Here is a 16,066-nt window from a genome sequence, read left to right as displayed (position 1 = left end):
CGGTGTTCTCAGATGTCACGTCAGCTAGGGATAGATGTGTGTGACAAATGTGTGTGAGCGTGGAGTGTGGTGTTACAGAGGGACTGACTTTTATCTGTTTCAAACTATTTTTCAACCAACATCATTCAAAGGCTTCAAACATTTAAATCATTCCTGGTAATGCAAACTTCAGGCAATAAGTTCAACACCGGAGTATATCCAACTCATTAAAATTAGACATTCAAACCATTCCCGGAATACCCACAGATAAGCAGTTTATTTACAATTTGCAAGCCCGCTAGTAGTATGCCCAAGCCAACCTCTGGGAAAAGCAGTACGTCATTTCTGGTCAGGAGTGTGATGACCAAGCAAGGGACTTTTCCAGGAAAGTTCCAGGGTATATGGTATCCAGCCTACCTGTCCCTCTTCTCCTTCTGGCTTTATATTTTATCCAGATGAGAACACACCAGGCAAACCCCAAACTTTACATTGTAAGCAGACACACTGAAGGGCTGCCTGGGGAAAAACGCTAGAGATACTAGGCCAGTGTTCATTTTCTATTTTCCTGCCCTCCTCCTCCCCACACCCCTGGCTGCCTCATAGCCCATTCAGGGATCTCTAGGAATCCCATCCATTTGTGTCTCGGGGGTTGGGGGATGGGGCTTTCCAAGGGACCTTTCCTATAATTCTGATTTCCCAGGATCCAAAATTGATTTGGGGAGCCCTACATGTTAGTGCCTGCCTGAAATAAAAATTGGTACTTACATTTTTTTCTCATTGATTTTTAAAATCATTTAAATCATGTTTAAATGTACAGTTCAGCGGCATACATTCACCTTGTTTTGCAACCATCGGCACGACCCACCCACAGAATTTTTTCATCTTGCAAAATTGAAACTCTCTACTCATTAAACATCAACTTCCCATTCCCCTCTCCCCCAAGCCCCTGGCAACCACGCTTCTACTTTCTGTCTCTATGAATTTGACTACTCTAAGTAACTCACATAAGTGGACACTTACAGTACTTATCCTATTTTTTTTTTTTTTGGCCATGAGGCTTGTGGGATTTTGGTTCCCTGACCAGGGATAGAACCCAGGACCCTAAGCAGTGAGAGGGCGGAGTCCTAAACCCTGGACTGCCAGGGAATTTCCAGTACTTGTCCTTTTTTAACTGGCTTATTTCACTCAGCGTAATGCCCTCAAGGTTCATCCACAGTATAGCATGTGTCAGAATTTACTTCCTTTTAAAGGCTGAATAATATTCCATTGTATGGCTCTACCACATTTTGTTTATCCATTCATCCTTTGATGGATATTTGGGTTGTTTCCACCCTCTGGCTCTTGTGAATAATGCTGTTGTGAGCATGGGTGTTCTTTGTTGTCACTGAATGTTTTGATTGTGTAGCAAGACGCATTAAGATGGACTTCAATATTTCTTAACCTTTGATGATGGGAAACAGGAACAAATTGGGAAGCTCTCTGGATTATGTATACCTGCTTGATGTCCTTTAAGATCACTTCCACGATATTGGTCAGTAATCTCAATATTTTAGGTAGGTTTTAAATATTTTGTCTAATCACATGAAGGCTCACTGATGAGTAAATTACTATAAAAAAACTTTTTAAAAAGTTAGAAGTTATTTTTTTAAGTGTGGAAAATGGTAATTTTTCTGGAGAGTCAGGAAACTGGCAATTTGGTGGCCCGAAGCCTGAAGAAGCAGATTGTAGTGAACAATATGTACACAGATGAGGAAAATAAAATGCATTTTTTTTCCCAACAATTCCTACATAGTGGTTCTGGAGTAAATCTGAAAATATTATAAAACCTGCACAGGGCCTTCCCTGGCAGTCCAGTGGTTAAGAGTCTGTGCTTCCACTGCAGGGTGTGCAGGTTTGATCCCTGGTGGGGGAACCAAGATCCCGCATACCGCACAGCGCAGCCAAGAAAACAAAACAAAACAAAACAAAAAACCCCTAAAAATCTGAACATTGTGTTGATAAGTACAAATAGTAACTTGAAGTGTGCATATAATTTAAAACAATTTTAAATTACATGTATTTTAGTTTTTTTTTTTTTTACCCTACCTCCCATCTCTTTTAGTGGACATTTTTGTGGAGGCCACGTGGCAAATCTAATCCAATGCAATTCTCAAAGCTATCTGGTTCACTGATGGCATTCGCTCCTGTTTGAAAGCACTTCTGCATACTTAATTGGGTGTATGTGTGTATCTCTGGCCATTTTACTGGGATTTGGGAAGCAGGGGAGAGAGATCTTTCAGGGTTTATGATGCCATCTTGAAACCAAAAGTCAATTTTTTCTTAGATGAAGTCATTAAAATCTTGATATCATGGAAAAAAAGAGCTCTCTCTAAATTCTCTTTTAGAAGATATTTGTGTATTGGCCGTGCTCTCTTAAAAGAAGAACATTTTTCTTAAGCTCAATATTTTCTCGGCAATAATCTCATTGCTCCAAATTTAACACTGGTTCAATATTCTCTTTTAATTCTAGTGACAAATACTGATGAGGAGATAATTTTTCATTCTGTGATTCCATGAACTCACCATTGGGTAGGATGTAGTTTTTTTTTTTTGCAAAAAAATATTTGTTTGAAAGCAAAAAATGAGCCAATAAAAAGAACTGATGAAAGTCACACAATCTAATGTAGAATATGAGTATAACGTATTTTAAAATTTTTTAAATTTAAAAAACATGGTTCATGCAAACATAAAATGAAAACTTAAAAAAAAAAAGAAAAAAAAAAAAGAAAACTTATCTAAGATTTTATTTAACCAATTCATGAGGGACTCAGCAAGATGTTGACTTTAAAGGAGAACTAGTAAGATAATAAGGTTTAAAGGAAAATTTGAAGAACATATATGTATATATATTAGATATATTTCAGAAATTAATTTGCTAATAGATGCAAAACTGGGTAACTGATTTATGTCATATAAGACAAAATCTAATTAGGTTTATCTTATTTTTTATCTGGCAGAAATCACCCATATCTCTACTGGAAAAATTAACTTGCATTGCTATGGACAAGAATCTTTTGCATTATCATCAACTTTCTGCAAGTTAACTTTACCCCTACAGAGTTATAAATAGCCTAGTCAATAGAAAGTCCATCAAAGGTGCACAACCCTCTAGAATCAATCTCCAGAAGGGCTACTACACAGCACCCAGCACCCCACTGAAAAGACACCCAGTAATCTCTTTTGCCCATTTCCAAGTTTTGGATATTTTTCCCTGACATCACCAATTAAAAAAAAAACAAACTTATACACATATATACACAAATGTATTTAAACTTATTTATTTTTCAGGGGAGCATGGCAGAGAAGGAGAGGTATAGGTTGGCTTAAAAATGTCTTGAATGTATTTTTGTTGAAACAGTGACATGATTTCAAAGTTCATGGAGAGCGGAGCTTAACAAAGATACTGTCTAAATAATAGGAGATAGTTTGCAGTACTTGCACTGTCCATCTCCTACTCCCCAAAGCAGGCTCTTATCTTTGCTGAGCAAAAAATAATTAGCAAGAAAGCCTGCTGCAAAAGGGCCTAGGAAGTGTATTTTTAACGACTTCTTTTTAAGGCTGCACAACAAGTTGAGCCCTTATATGGGCGTGTGCATGGGTGGTTAGGGTTAGAGTGGGCTCAAGGCACAGAGAGAAAGCAAGTGAGGATATGGGTGAAGGAGTGGGGGGGCTCTGCTCTTGGGGAGCCCTACAGACATCCCGAGCTGAAAGCCTTCAACCTGGAACTTATTTTTTCTCCCCCTGCAGCCTCTCTACCCTAACTTGCCACAATTCCCTTTGTGTTTCTGTCTCAGTGACTCCTGCCGCCATCAACCCAGTTGCCCAAACCAAAAGTTTCGGTGACATCTGTAATTTCTCTTTCCTTGTCCACCACAGTCCACTGGCCATAAAATCCAGTGGATTCCACCCAATACCACTGTCATTTGCCACTTCTCTCCACACTCATTGTCAATGCCCTGCTCCTGGACGTGTCCTCTCTTGTCTGGAACCCTGAAGCAGCTGCAGGCAGTCTCCCTGCCTCCTCAGACCCAATCCCAATCCCACAGAGCCGACCCTGGGAGCCTTTCCTGATGAGGTCGCGCTGCTGAAAACCCCGTGACAGCTTCTGAGCAACCTCCTTGACTTGGTTTATGAAGTCTTCCTTATTTCCGCAGCTCACTGCCGCTCTCCAGCCTTCCGTTCCAATCTGAGGCGGTCCTGCTCGCCATTGCTAGAATACACTCTAGTCTGTCTCTTTGCCCACGCCTCTCACCGCTTAGATTCCTCTCCCGCGCTCTTCTCACTCTCAGGTCTTCGCTTACTTCTTCCTGAAGCCTCCCTGACGCCCCAAGCTGAGTGTCGTCGGAGCAGGAGGAAGTCCTGCCAGCTCTCGCGCCCCAGACGGTCTTGTCGCCTGGTCTAGCCTGTCGCCCCTAGGTGGCCTGGGCCGGCGGCTTCTCGCCCTTGGAGCTCCAGCCACCTCACCCGGCTCGCTTTCAGCTCCTGGAAGATCCCCGCTCCTTCTGCCCCTCACCCCTCTTCCTTTGCCACCCCGGGGGTGCCTCCCTGAGCTCCCGACCGCCTTGGATCCCGCGATCGTTCCACACGCTTAGAGCACGGGAGACGTTTCCTTCTGGCACAGTCCGGGACTCTACGTTCAGCTGTGTCACTAAGCCGGACCCGCAGCGTGTCCCCGGGCCCCCCGCGTGCCCGGCGCGCAGCAGGTGGCACGGCCAGGTGAAGCCGCGAGTGGCTGAACGAGCGTCTGCCGCGGCGCGCGGGCCTGGCGGGGAGGAAGGGCCCGCGCGCCGCCGCCGCCGCCGCCGCTCCCCGGGACCCCGCGGAGCCCTCAGCTCTCTAGCTTGGCGCCGGAAGCGGCCCGCCCGGCCCCCTCCCCGGGGCGCCCGCCGCCTTATCTCGGCGCCTTGGGGCCGCAGGAGGAGTCGCGGGCGCGCCGGGAGGGAGGCGGCGGCGGCGGCGGCGGCATGGCCCGAGGGCCCCGGGGCGCCGGCTTCCCGCCTGGGCGCCTGCTGCCGCTCCTGCCGCTGCTCAGCCTGGCCCTCGGCGTGCCCCGGGCGCCGGGCGCGGACGGTGAGTGCAGGCGGGGAGCAGGCGCGGCGCGGGAGCGGGGAGCGGCGGCCCGGACGACGCCGGGCGCGCCCCGGACGCTCCCCCGCCCCTGGGCCGGGCTGGCGCGGAGCCCGGTAGCAGGGCGCAGGTGGGGGATCGGAGGGCGGGGCTCCGAGAAGCGGGAGGGCCTCCCGGGCGGGCTTCCCCGCCTCCGGCCCGGTCCGGGGCTGCGGAAGACAAGTGCGCAGCGGCCCTGCCCGCGCCCCCGGGGGACCTGGCGCGAGTGGGTACCGGGCGCGAGCGAGGGGGGCCCCCCAGGAGAGCCGCGCCCGGCGCGCGAGGGCGTGGAAGGGCGTTCCGCCTGCACTGTCACGCTTCCGGCCCGGCTGTGGCTTTTCCGCGACGAATTCTTGACCCGGAGCAGTTGTCTTTCTACCTTTTAATTTTTTCCCTTTGATGAAGAACCAGATGCTAATACGGTGAGGAAGAAGTGTAAGGAAGTTTATGGGAATAAAGCAATCATTAAGCCATTCATTCAACAGATGAATGGTCCTTGAATAGTTTCCCTGTGAAGGATGTGAGGTCCTGTGCTGGTCCTCACTGAGCTCATATTCTGCAGAAGACAGACAAGCAAATAAGCCATTTCTAGGCAGTTGGAGTAGTTTTTATTCCCCTTGCAGAACGCGGTGTTGAACGTGGTACGAGTTACGCAGAGGATTCAGACATGGAGGGGAGGTGGCATTTACTCAAATAACTGTAATAAAGGCAGAACGCCATCAGTGCTCTGAAGAGGTGGATGGTCAGAGGAGGGAAAGACCATTTCTGACCAAGGGAATCTGGTGGCCTCATGGATGAGGTGACCTTTGAACTGGGCCAACAACGATTGGTAATATTTGGATATGGGAAGAGGAGGAAAAGGCATCCCAACTCATAGCAGAGGGCACGGTTAGCTCTCCACAAATATGTGTAGAATGAATGAATTCCAGGTGGAGGGGACAAGGTGAGGAACCACACGAAGGCACGAAAGCATGGGGGCTGTGTTTCAGTTTGACTGGTGTGTAGGAGGTGCGTGGGAAATAGGGGCAGAAAAGCAGATTGGATTTAACCAGAAGGCAGAGTGTTGTGATTGGCAGACCAAGGCATTTAGACTTAGTTGTTCCTGGGCAGTGAGTAGCCATTGGAAATCACTGCAGCTTTTAGTACAGGGAGTGATATAAAAACTGGTATAAGAAAAGCTTCCAGCTTCCCTCATAAAATGAAACACTCCTGTAGTGGATGGCAAATTCTATGTAAGGAGGTATGAGGGGACTTTGTGGCTCAGACTCCTGTTCCCCTCAATTCTCTTTACCTTGGGACTTTTACCATCACTGGACGGTGTTTTTCTTGACAGCCGAACCTTCTGGAGTGGCCATTTTAATACATCAGATGCTCTGGTGGGCTTTCTAGCTTCCTTCTCTAACTTGGTCTCCCACGGCAGTGTGCATAAAAGCTTGCAGATGCTTGGAGCCTATTTCAGAATCTTTGTGTTAAGACTGTAGCCTAGGAAACTGTCCACTGGGGTCCCATTGGCTTGCTGGCCTGAGATGGTTGAACAAAGTAACTAGCTAAGGCCATCCATCTGCAACTGCTTAATGGCTGTGGGGTGAATTTTGGGAAATGGAAGCCGGGGTTGCCTGGTTGAGCCTCCTCTCCTTACGCAGGCATTTTCCCATCATTTACAACCATGTAGAACCTGGTTTGATTAAGGGCAGGTTTCCTTGCAGTGGTCAATGTGGGAACTGACTGGATGCTTAGAGCCATTGAGGAAGTTGTAATATCTGTTCTAGAAGTTCTGAGGCCAGAAGACTGGCCCCACAGTCATGACAGCGGGAGATGAGGACTGCATGTAGGTGATAAGGTGGAAAGGGAACTGGAAAGACTTAATGACAGATGTTAAGGTGCAAGGGAACAGAAGAGGGAAGATGGAACACTAAGGGTTTAGGACTGGGTGACTTAGGTATGTGGGTCTATGGGAGGAGAAAAAAAGATTTTGGAAGAAAGATGCCTAGTTGTTTTGGAGATCCTGAATCCTCTCTTTTGGAGAGATGAAACCAGCAGGGAGTTGAGACTGTGGACAGTAAGTGTGTGCAAATGATGGAGACTCGATGGTCACTTGAAGCCTTGAGGTTGATAAGAGTAAGAGGACCAAGGACAGATTCCTGGAAAGACTAAGTTCAGATGGTAGATGCACATGGAGGAGAAAGAGCAGTGGCCACATAGATCGGAGGAAGACCGGGCTAGTAGAGCATCAAGGAAACCAGGGGAAGGGGAGCCAAGTGAGTGGAGACTGAGAACCAGGCTTTGGATGTGGTGACTCTGTCAGTGGAAGCCAGAGCTAGCAGAGCAGTGAAGGTGAGAGCCAGATGCAGAGGGCTCAAGTGAGTGCAGGCCTTTGGCTGCAGAGTAGGTATTCTTTAAAGAAGATAGAAGGAAAGAGAAGATAGCATTCAGTTGGGCTGGCCAGGTCAGTGCAAGAAATTTTTTTGCTGGGGGCAGTGGTAAAGCAGACTCTGGCACGAATGAGGGGAATTATTGGGTAGAGGGAGAAACTGAAAATGGAAAAATAAAGGAGATATTTATTGGAGCAGGTCAAAAAGCAAAGTTGGTCTACAAGTGGGAAAGTTCGATAGGGAGAGGGGAGGGAAGGGAAAGAATGGAGAACAACTCTTCCCTTCCCCCACAGCTAGCTACTTAGTGCTGTTCATTTTTCAAAAGCAGCCCAATTGTCCTCCCTCCTGGAAGCCCCTCTGTACCGAATTACATGGGCCACTACACACTTACTTATATACATACATATTTATAAGGTACCCTTGCTCTATACACTTACACCATATTGCAATGTAATTGTTTACTAGACTAAGAGCTCCTTGTGAGTAGGGACTGTGGCTTGTATTAGGAATCTGGTATGGAAGTAAACGAAGACCACTCAAATGAGAACAGGCAAAGGCTGTTCATTCAGAGCTTGCTCTAGCAAAAGAGTCAGCGATCATCATTTACATTTGTCAGAGACTCACAGGCAGGCCGGGGAGTGTAAAAACTTTACAGTGGAACAGAAAGGAAGGTTTCAGGTATGCCTGGGTTGGTTGGAGGATGTTGCCATGAGGAAGCTGGAGATAGCTTCTCTCTGACAGCAGGTATCTCGTGTGATTGGTTAGGGGAGTGTATTTGGCTTTCTCTGATTGGTCCTAAGTTTGAAGCGTGGGCAAAAATTATGGAAGCTGTCCAATATTGATTAAATCCTGACCACTTAGGACTTATTGCTACAGAGGTTGTGGTTTGACTTCCTAGACCGATGGCTGCAGATTGTGGGTCAGAGTTCTATTTTTATGTGTGGTCTGGGGTTGTCCATTTGTATATTCAGTCTCTCACGGTAACATTGCTGAATTACATTTAATTGTTATCCAAGACGTTTTCAGGGAGGAGAGAGTGGAGGAGCCAAAGTCAGGTGGCCTGAGTGTGAGGGAAGTGTGAAGTGATAGTTGGTAGAGCAGGAGGGTGTTGGTGGGCGGGCACGGTGCCAAGCCCTAGGGGAACAGAGAGGTTAGGAATGGGCCAGGAGGGCTGGAACCAGTCAGTCCTGTTTCTTAAACTTTTCCTGGCATTGCTCTGAGTCTGGGAGTGGCTGGGGTTTGGGAAGGCCAGACTGTGGGCAGAGGGCGGGCAGAGGCCTTGAGAGGCTTGGGGAGCGATGGTGGAGAGGGTTGGGGAAGTTGTTACTGTGTAAAGTGCACCTGACTTCCTGAATCGTGCGTTCTGCAGGCTTGGTCTTCACTCCGTCATCATGAATCACAGCAGCGTACTCCCTGTTCAGAGTGAGGAAGAGGAGGAAATAGGGGAAACGGAGCGGGTGCGTGGTTTTGGAGTGACTTACAGTTGCTCAAAGTACTGGAGCAGGATTAGAGCCAGTGAAGACGATCCCCGCCATGGCCTGTGTTCCCCCTCCAAGGACTTGGCCCTGGGCACATCCTCAGCTTCTGGTCAAATCCTAAAATGGGCTCCTAGGTCTCTGCAGCCAAAGGTGGCAAGAGGCCTATTGGCCTTAGCTCTGCAGAGGAGACAGGGGGGTTGAATTGCATGGATCTTAAAGAAACAGGTATTCAGCTTGCTCGAGGATGTGAGGCAGCCTGTTCACGTGTGACATTCAGGACATAAACCTAGGGTGTGGCTGCTTTGCTCAGAGCTCAAAAGCATGGACACTGGGCTACTCGGCATGGGTTGGTTCCTAGTCTGGAGGCCAGGTGTGGGACCCCCTCTGCAAGTTGGTCTTGGTCAAACAGGAAAATGGTCAGAAGAGGGCAAAAGAGCAAAAGCAGCTGCGGGCTGATAACCGTTTTACACAAGGAAAGGTTCTGGGTTCCTGATGGGGGATGGCAGCCCTGGGTTGGGGAGGAGAAGGGGGCTGGATGATGGGTCCCACTGCCCCACAAGGATTATACTGCTTGAAAGAGTAGAGTGCTCTCTGTCTTGGCAGATTTTTATTTTATTTTAAAAATATTTTATATATATTTATTTATTTTCTTTGTGGATACATCGTGTCAGTTGCGGCATGCGGGATCTTTCGTTGTGGTGCAGGCTCCTCGTTGTGGCGCGTGGGCTTCTCTCTAGTTGTGGCGTGCAGGCTCAGTAGTTGTGGCACAGGCTTAGTTGCCCCACTGCATGTGGGATCTTAGTTCCCCGACCAGGGATGGAACCCGCGTCCCCTGCATTGGAAGGCGGGTTCTTTACCACTGGACCACCAGGGAAGTCCTTTGGTGGATTTTTAAAGCACAGGCTATGTTTTTGTTTTTGTTCTTTTCTGTGAGGGATGTTGGAGAGGAGGTCTCTCAGGTTCCTTCTGTCTCTGGAATTCGATGCCGTCTCTTACAAGCAATGCAATTTTCCATAGTATTGCAGAAGACTTGGGAATACTTTCTCTTCCTGAGCTTTGTGCCCCTTTGCTTATTTCCTCAGGTCATTGGATCTGTTTCCACATGTCTCCACGAGTTTGAGAGACAGGATCTCAGGAAGGTTGTGCAGTGGGCTTGTTTGGTCTGACCGTGAATGGCCTGGGATGAGATTAAGATTTGAATTCAAGCACTCTATTTGTGCTTTTAACACTTCCTTCTTCCCTTGACAGTGGACAAAATCTCTTCACTGTTTTCTCACAGTTCAGCTGCTGTTATTTCAAGAGTGCATGTAACTTGTTGCTTGAGTATTGAAATGCAGAGCGAGAGGAGCAGTCTCAGGCTGGCAGCCTCCACTCCATCCGGACGGATGTCGAGGTTTACGTGGTGTGCGGGGTGGGGGCAGGGCTGAAAGGGTGAGGAAGCTGAATTTCCAACTTCTGAGTCAGGTATGACCCAGAAGGCTGGGAGGATGTGGAGGAAGCAGGGAGTGATCATGGAAATGAAGGTATTATGGTTCCCAGAATATCAGCCCCATGCATAGTGGGGCATCTGTCCACACAGCGATGTTGCTTTGGGTTTTTGCATCAATGCAGCTCTCCATCACTCTCTTCATTAGTATAATTGGGAGCTGGCTAGCTGTCAGTACCTTCATTTACTCATTAACAAAGAGTTGTTGAGTGGTTGTATTAATAATGTCTCACATTCTAATTGCTTTGTGCGTATTAACTCATTTACTCTTTAATCCTCAAAACAACCATATGAGGTAGGTTTATTATCATCCTCATATTACAGATTTACAGGAAACTGAGGCACAGAGATTATCAAGGATTACCCAGCTAGCAAGTGGCCAAGCTAGGATTGTAGCCCAAGTGATCTCTCTCTCTCAACCCTGCTCTGAACCAGTGTGTCTCCTACCAGGCACTGCATCATGCATGACTTGCTTCTAACAACAATAACAATATCTATGGAAAGAGACATAAATGTTCATGTAAATTAGCTCTTTGTCTAGTGCTTTGAGCTCATACAGCATTTATATTTCTCATTTAATCTTCGCAACACGATCTCCGTCTTACAGATTAAAACCAGAGCTCTGACAGTTTCATTTGCCTCCGATCACATAATTAGGGAGCAAGAGAGAAGACTCCAACCGAGGTTGAGACACCAAAACCTATCTGGTCCTCTCATTGTTGGATGTGGTTTTAGCTGGCTTAGTCACTACAGGGTAGAGAAGGGAAGTGAATCTAGGGTGGCAACCCTCAGCTGGGGGACACAATAATAGTAACAAAGAGTACTTGTCAGGCTTTTCCTCCTAGATTTTTGGAGTCCGCACTCTCCTGTTTCTCTGCCAGTAATTCTAGGCATCCCTAGGGCAAGGGGAAGAGGGGGATCCCTCGCCCCTGTAGTAGTCCCCTCAGTTACTGTGTGGCAGCTATCTCTCTGCTCTCCTGAGCAGAATCTGCTGAAGACAGAAGTCAAGTCATCCTTGACATGGATGTGAAGCTGCTGCCTGACACAGTTCCCACCCCCAGGTTATAAGGAAGGCACAGTGGTCTTGACACAGGCCTGGAAAATTCTTCCCCATTGGGTTATTCTCTCTGTCATGTTGGTCCCATAGCTATGCCGTGCCTCAGTCTAGACTTGGTGAAAGATGTCTTCGGTATTACCTTTTCTTCCCCCAGGATTCTGATGCAAGTCCTTGAGATTGAGGGAGACTTTCAGTGTTGCTGGTACTGTGGTGCATCTGGGAGCTTCTTAGAAATGCAGATTTCCAGGCCCCACCCACACCTACTGAATCAAACTGTCTGGGGATTCTGTTTTAACAAGATCTCGAAGTAGGATGATCAGCTGTCTTGGTTTGCACCGAACTGAGGGGTTTCCTGGGACAGGGGACTTTCAGTATTAAAACTGGGTTGAATTGGTTACTCTGTCTCCAGTGAGTCTGTGTGTTTGTGTGTGTGTGTGTGTGTGTGTGTGTGTGTGAGAGAGAGAGAGAGAGAGAGAGAGAGAGAGAGAGAGACAACAGATGTTTATTGTCGTTTTAAGTTGCTAAGTTTTGGAGTAATTCATTATGTAGCAGTAAAAAACTATAAACTAGAAAGGAATAAATATGTAATCAATGTCTGCAAAATTTAACATTGTTGCAAAATTGCTTTGTAGACTAGTTGTATACATTTATGCTCTTCTCCAGCGAGTCTTTATTTATTTATTTATTTATTTATTTATTTTTGGCTGTGTTGGTTCTTCGTTTCTGTGTGAGGGCTTTCTCCAGTTGTGGCGAGCGGGGGCCACTCTTCATCGCGGTGCGCGGGCCTCTCACTGTCGCGGCCTCTCGTTGCGGAGCACAGCTCCAGACGCGCAGGCTCAGTAGTTGTGGCGCACGGGCTTAGTTGCTCCACGGCATGTGGGATCTTCCCAGACCAGGGCTCGAACCCATGTCCCCTGCATCGGCAGGCAGACTCTCAACCACTGCGCCACCAGGGAAGCCCTCCAGTGATTCTTAACTGAGCTTTGGACCAATGGACACTATTGCGTGGTCAGAAGCAGCCCCCAACCCCACCCCAGCCCCTGCCTTTCCTTGCATTTTTTTTTTTTAATTTATTATTTATTTATTTATTTATTTTTGGCTGTGTTGGGTCTTCGTTTCTGTGCAAGGGCTTTCTCTAGTTGTGGCAAGCGGGGGCCACTCTACATCGCGGTGCACGGGCCTCTCACTGTCGCGGCCTCTCTTGTTGCGGAGCACAAGCTCTAGACGCACAGGCTCAGTAGTTGGGGCTCACGGGCCTAGTTGCTCCGCAGCATGTGGGATCTTCCCGGACCAGGGCACGAACCCGTGTGCCCTGCATTATCAGGCAGATTCTCAACCACTGCGCCACCAGGGAAGCCCCTTTTCCTTGTATTGAGGTTGTGCTTCCTACCCACCCACTTTTTTTTTCCCAGAAGACAACTTTGTCCCTCAAGCAATTAGAACTCAGAGGACCTCCCTACTAGGCCCTGCAGACTGGGCTAGTCATGGCTGAACAGGAAGCTTCAGCTGAGGTCCCTCTACCTCTGGAAACCACTTTCTCTTCTGCGGGTGGTCTGGGAAGCCTTTGGTAGACTGGCACACATCTTGTCTTTTTCGCCAGTATGGGAAACAAACATTTATTGAGCCAAACATGACAGGTACTGTCCTTGGGGCTACACTTATGCTAAATTATTCCTAATGGATCATTAAAACAGGTACCCTAAGAATGAAGTGTCAGAACATTAGAGGGAAAGGACTTCAGGGGCCCTTGAATCCCTGCTACTCAAAATGTAGTCCACATGGCAGCTTGTTAGAAATGCAAAATATAGGGTCTCACCCCAGACCAACTCAATCAGAGCCTGTGCTTTAACAAGATCAGAGCCTGTGGGTGGTACTACTTTGCTTCTTAGTATTTCGTGTTTATTAGATTCTCTCAACAGTTACATTAAGTAATCATTTTCTATCTAATGTAAGTTTCTGGAACTGGATGGATATAAAAATGCTGCCATCTTTATAAAGATAAATATTCCATATAGGAAAAAAATCAAACATCATTTTATTGTTTATTTCATTAGTATAGTGTTTGTATCAATAGAAAAAAACAATACAGATACATACATATATATGTATAACCGAATCACTTTGCTGTACACCTGAAACTAACATAATACTGTAAATCAACTATACTTCAAAAAAAAAAGTTTAGTGTTTATATCTATTATTGTACTACCCACACACGCTGGGGTGAGTGTTCATCATTATATGGTTGACCACAGCTGGGTTTGTGGAGGTGACCCAGGACCCATTATTTAGAAGGTATTTCCAGGATTTTGGTTGCATGTGATTATGGATTGACAGTGTCCTTATGGTACTGTTTTAAAATGTTGTGTATTAAAATGTTAAAATGGTTAAATAGATTTACCCCATATTGGTGGACATTTAGTATGGGGACCCATTCTCCCTTCAGCTCTGTCTGTTGCCCCTATAATCAGGAGCCTTCCTGGTCTGTTTTCTCCAGGTTGTAAAACTCCATCTTATGCCAGGGTGAGTTAGGGGATCTGAGCATCTAACTACTCCTCCATATTTTCAACTTGTTCCTTAACTCTCAGCCCCTACCCTTTATGCTTGCCTTCTGGGGTGCTAAGTGACTCCATTCCTGAGCCTTTCAAGTTGGCTTTTATTTACGTTTTAAATTTTATTTTAATTTCCCCTCCCTCCCTCCCTCCCTTCCTTCCTTCCTTCCTTCCTTGGCTTTTACTTCTTCCTCTCAGGCAGTTCCCATATGTCCATCTCTTTCATCTTCTGAAATATTGTCAACATCCTTGTCTGCTGTCATCTTCTCTCCCAGGGTTTGTACCTTTCTGGTCCTTGATTTCATTTTTAAATTTTTGGGTGAGGGTTGCAAGTGTATTAAATCTGCTGTGTTTAACTGGAAGTCTTTAATTTGTAATTTAAAAGAAATTGTTATGTATTTTTTGTTACAAGCTCTTTCTTATTCCTAATGTTGTATGTTTGTATATACCCTTTTTTCCTTCACTGGTCTTGAGTTTTGACTACTGGTCTTTATGATGCACTGACTTTGGCAAAAGTTTTTTGTTTTTCCAATGAATTTGAATATATTTTCTAATTCTTTAACATCTTTTTAATCTTTACTGAGTCCTAACCACCCCCCTCATAAACCCCTATTTTGTTTTTTCCTTTTTTTCAAGCTTCTTGTATTAAAATTTTAGTTTCCCCCATCCCCCCAGCTACCTGCTTTTCTTTCTCTCTTTTAAAATATAAAAACATGTCAAACTCAGATTTTCTGGTGTAGATAAGCTTTTATGTCCGGTGTTAAACATTTCAATGTTGATATCCTCTTTGCCCCAAGAATTATTTAGGAGAGTGTTCTGTAGTTTCCAAGTAGGTTTTCTTTTGGGAATGCAAGTCTTATGTTTTATTTTGTAGTTTTATTACATTATTACATGGTAGTCAGTATGACCTCTATAATTTCTACTTTTTTGAAACTTGTTGCATTTTTCTTTATGGTCTGGGATATAATAAATTTTGTAAATATCCTATGGTTAATTTAGTATTAGTGATAAGCATGGCTTGTCTCATTTTTGTGTTATATTTTGTTTAAAAAAAAAAAAGCAAGCGTGGTTAAGAGATTTTATATATATCCCTTTCTCAGTTGGTTTCATGCCTAGAGCGGCCGGAGAGCTAAGTCTTTATTACCTGGGTGGTAATGGGGCCAAGACTAAGATGAAATTCCATGCTGATATGTTCTCCTTACTAGGCCACTCCTGATATTACAGACACTGGGAGTGCAACACAGTATCCCACATAGCCTCGGGTAGAAATTCTTGTTTGATCTTGGGCCATGTATCACCATCTGGTAGATTTGAATGTTTCAGGAATTTTAACCCCAAACATTTTTGCTGCTTATCTAAATAATTGGGATCTGGTCATCCTGCTGGGAGCTGGCTGTTATCTCACTGACATTTTAAACACATTCACCACTGTTTCCCTAAAAGGAAAATGGATAGGGCAATAGATGAGTTCTTCTCCCTTCCATTTGCTTTTTAAGTTGTAGGCAGTAGGACTGCAGTTTCCTTTATCCAGTTGGTCAATAAAAATACACTGAATGTTTATACCATGCCATAATGATGTATGGGCAAATGACATAATCCCTGTCCTTGAGAAGCTTGTTCATAATAGCAAGCTGGGAAGACAGAGGTGGAATAGAATATACTGAGAAATTAATATGGTTGATATGGAAATGTACAAGTGTTAGGGGAGCACAGAGGAAGATTTAATTTTCCTCAAGAATGGAGGAATGTGGAAGACCTCAGGGAGAGTGTGATGATTAAACTGGGTCTTGAAATAAGAATAGGTGCTAGTTGGACAGAGAAGGAAAGATAGGCTTCTAGACGAAGGGAACATCGTGACTATGACATGACAAAAGACAGTGGCTAGCATGTATGTATGGAAAAGAGTAGTTGGCCTCTTGCCTGGAGAACACTGTGTGTATTTGGGTTTGGGAGCAGTGAGGCTGCAGGAGTTAGTCTGGGGTTAGACGGATAAGAGC

General features: G+C 45.8%; 1 protein-coding gene across 3 annotated transcripts in view; it reads left to right on the top strand.

Moving 5' to 3' along the window:
• Positions 1 to 3,942: 3,942 nt before the first annotated feature.
• The window catches only part of SUSD1 (sushi domain containing 1), a 142,351-nt gene continuing 130,227 nt past the window's right edge, over positions 3,943 to 16,066 (top strand). For 2 of the 3 annotated variants that reach the window (XR_005020433.1, XM_036856665.1), the window contains exon 1: positions 3,944 to 5,088. Coding sequence is in view for 2 of the 3 variants with exons in the window: in XM_036856665.1 (XP_036712560.1) it covers positions 4,983 to 5,088 (106 nt within the window). In the remaining variant the exon portion in view is untranslated. Of the gene's footprint in view, positions 5,089 to 16,066 lie in introns of all 3 variants that reach the window. The other variant, XM_036856666.1, reaches the window with a different exon arrangement.

Source organism: Balaenoptera musculus, chromosome 6 (genome assembly GCF_009873245.2).
Source record: "Balaenoptera musculus isolate JJ_BM4_2016_0621 chromosome 6, mBalMus1.pri.v3, whole genome shotgun sequence".
NCBI classification, from domain to species: Eukaryota; Metazoa; Chordata; class Mammalia; order Artiodactyla; family Balaenopteridae; genus Balaenoptera; species Balaenoptera musculus.
This window is presented reverse-complemented; position numbering and strand designations above follow the sequence as displayed.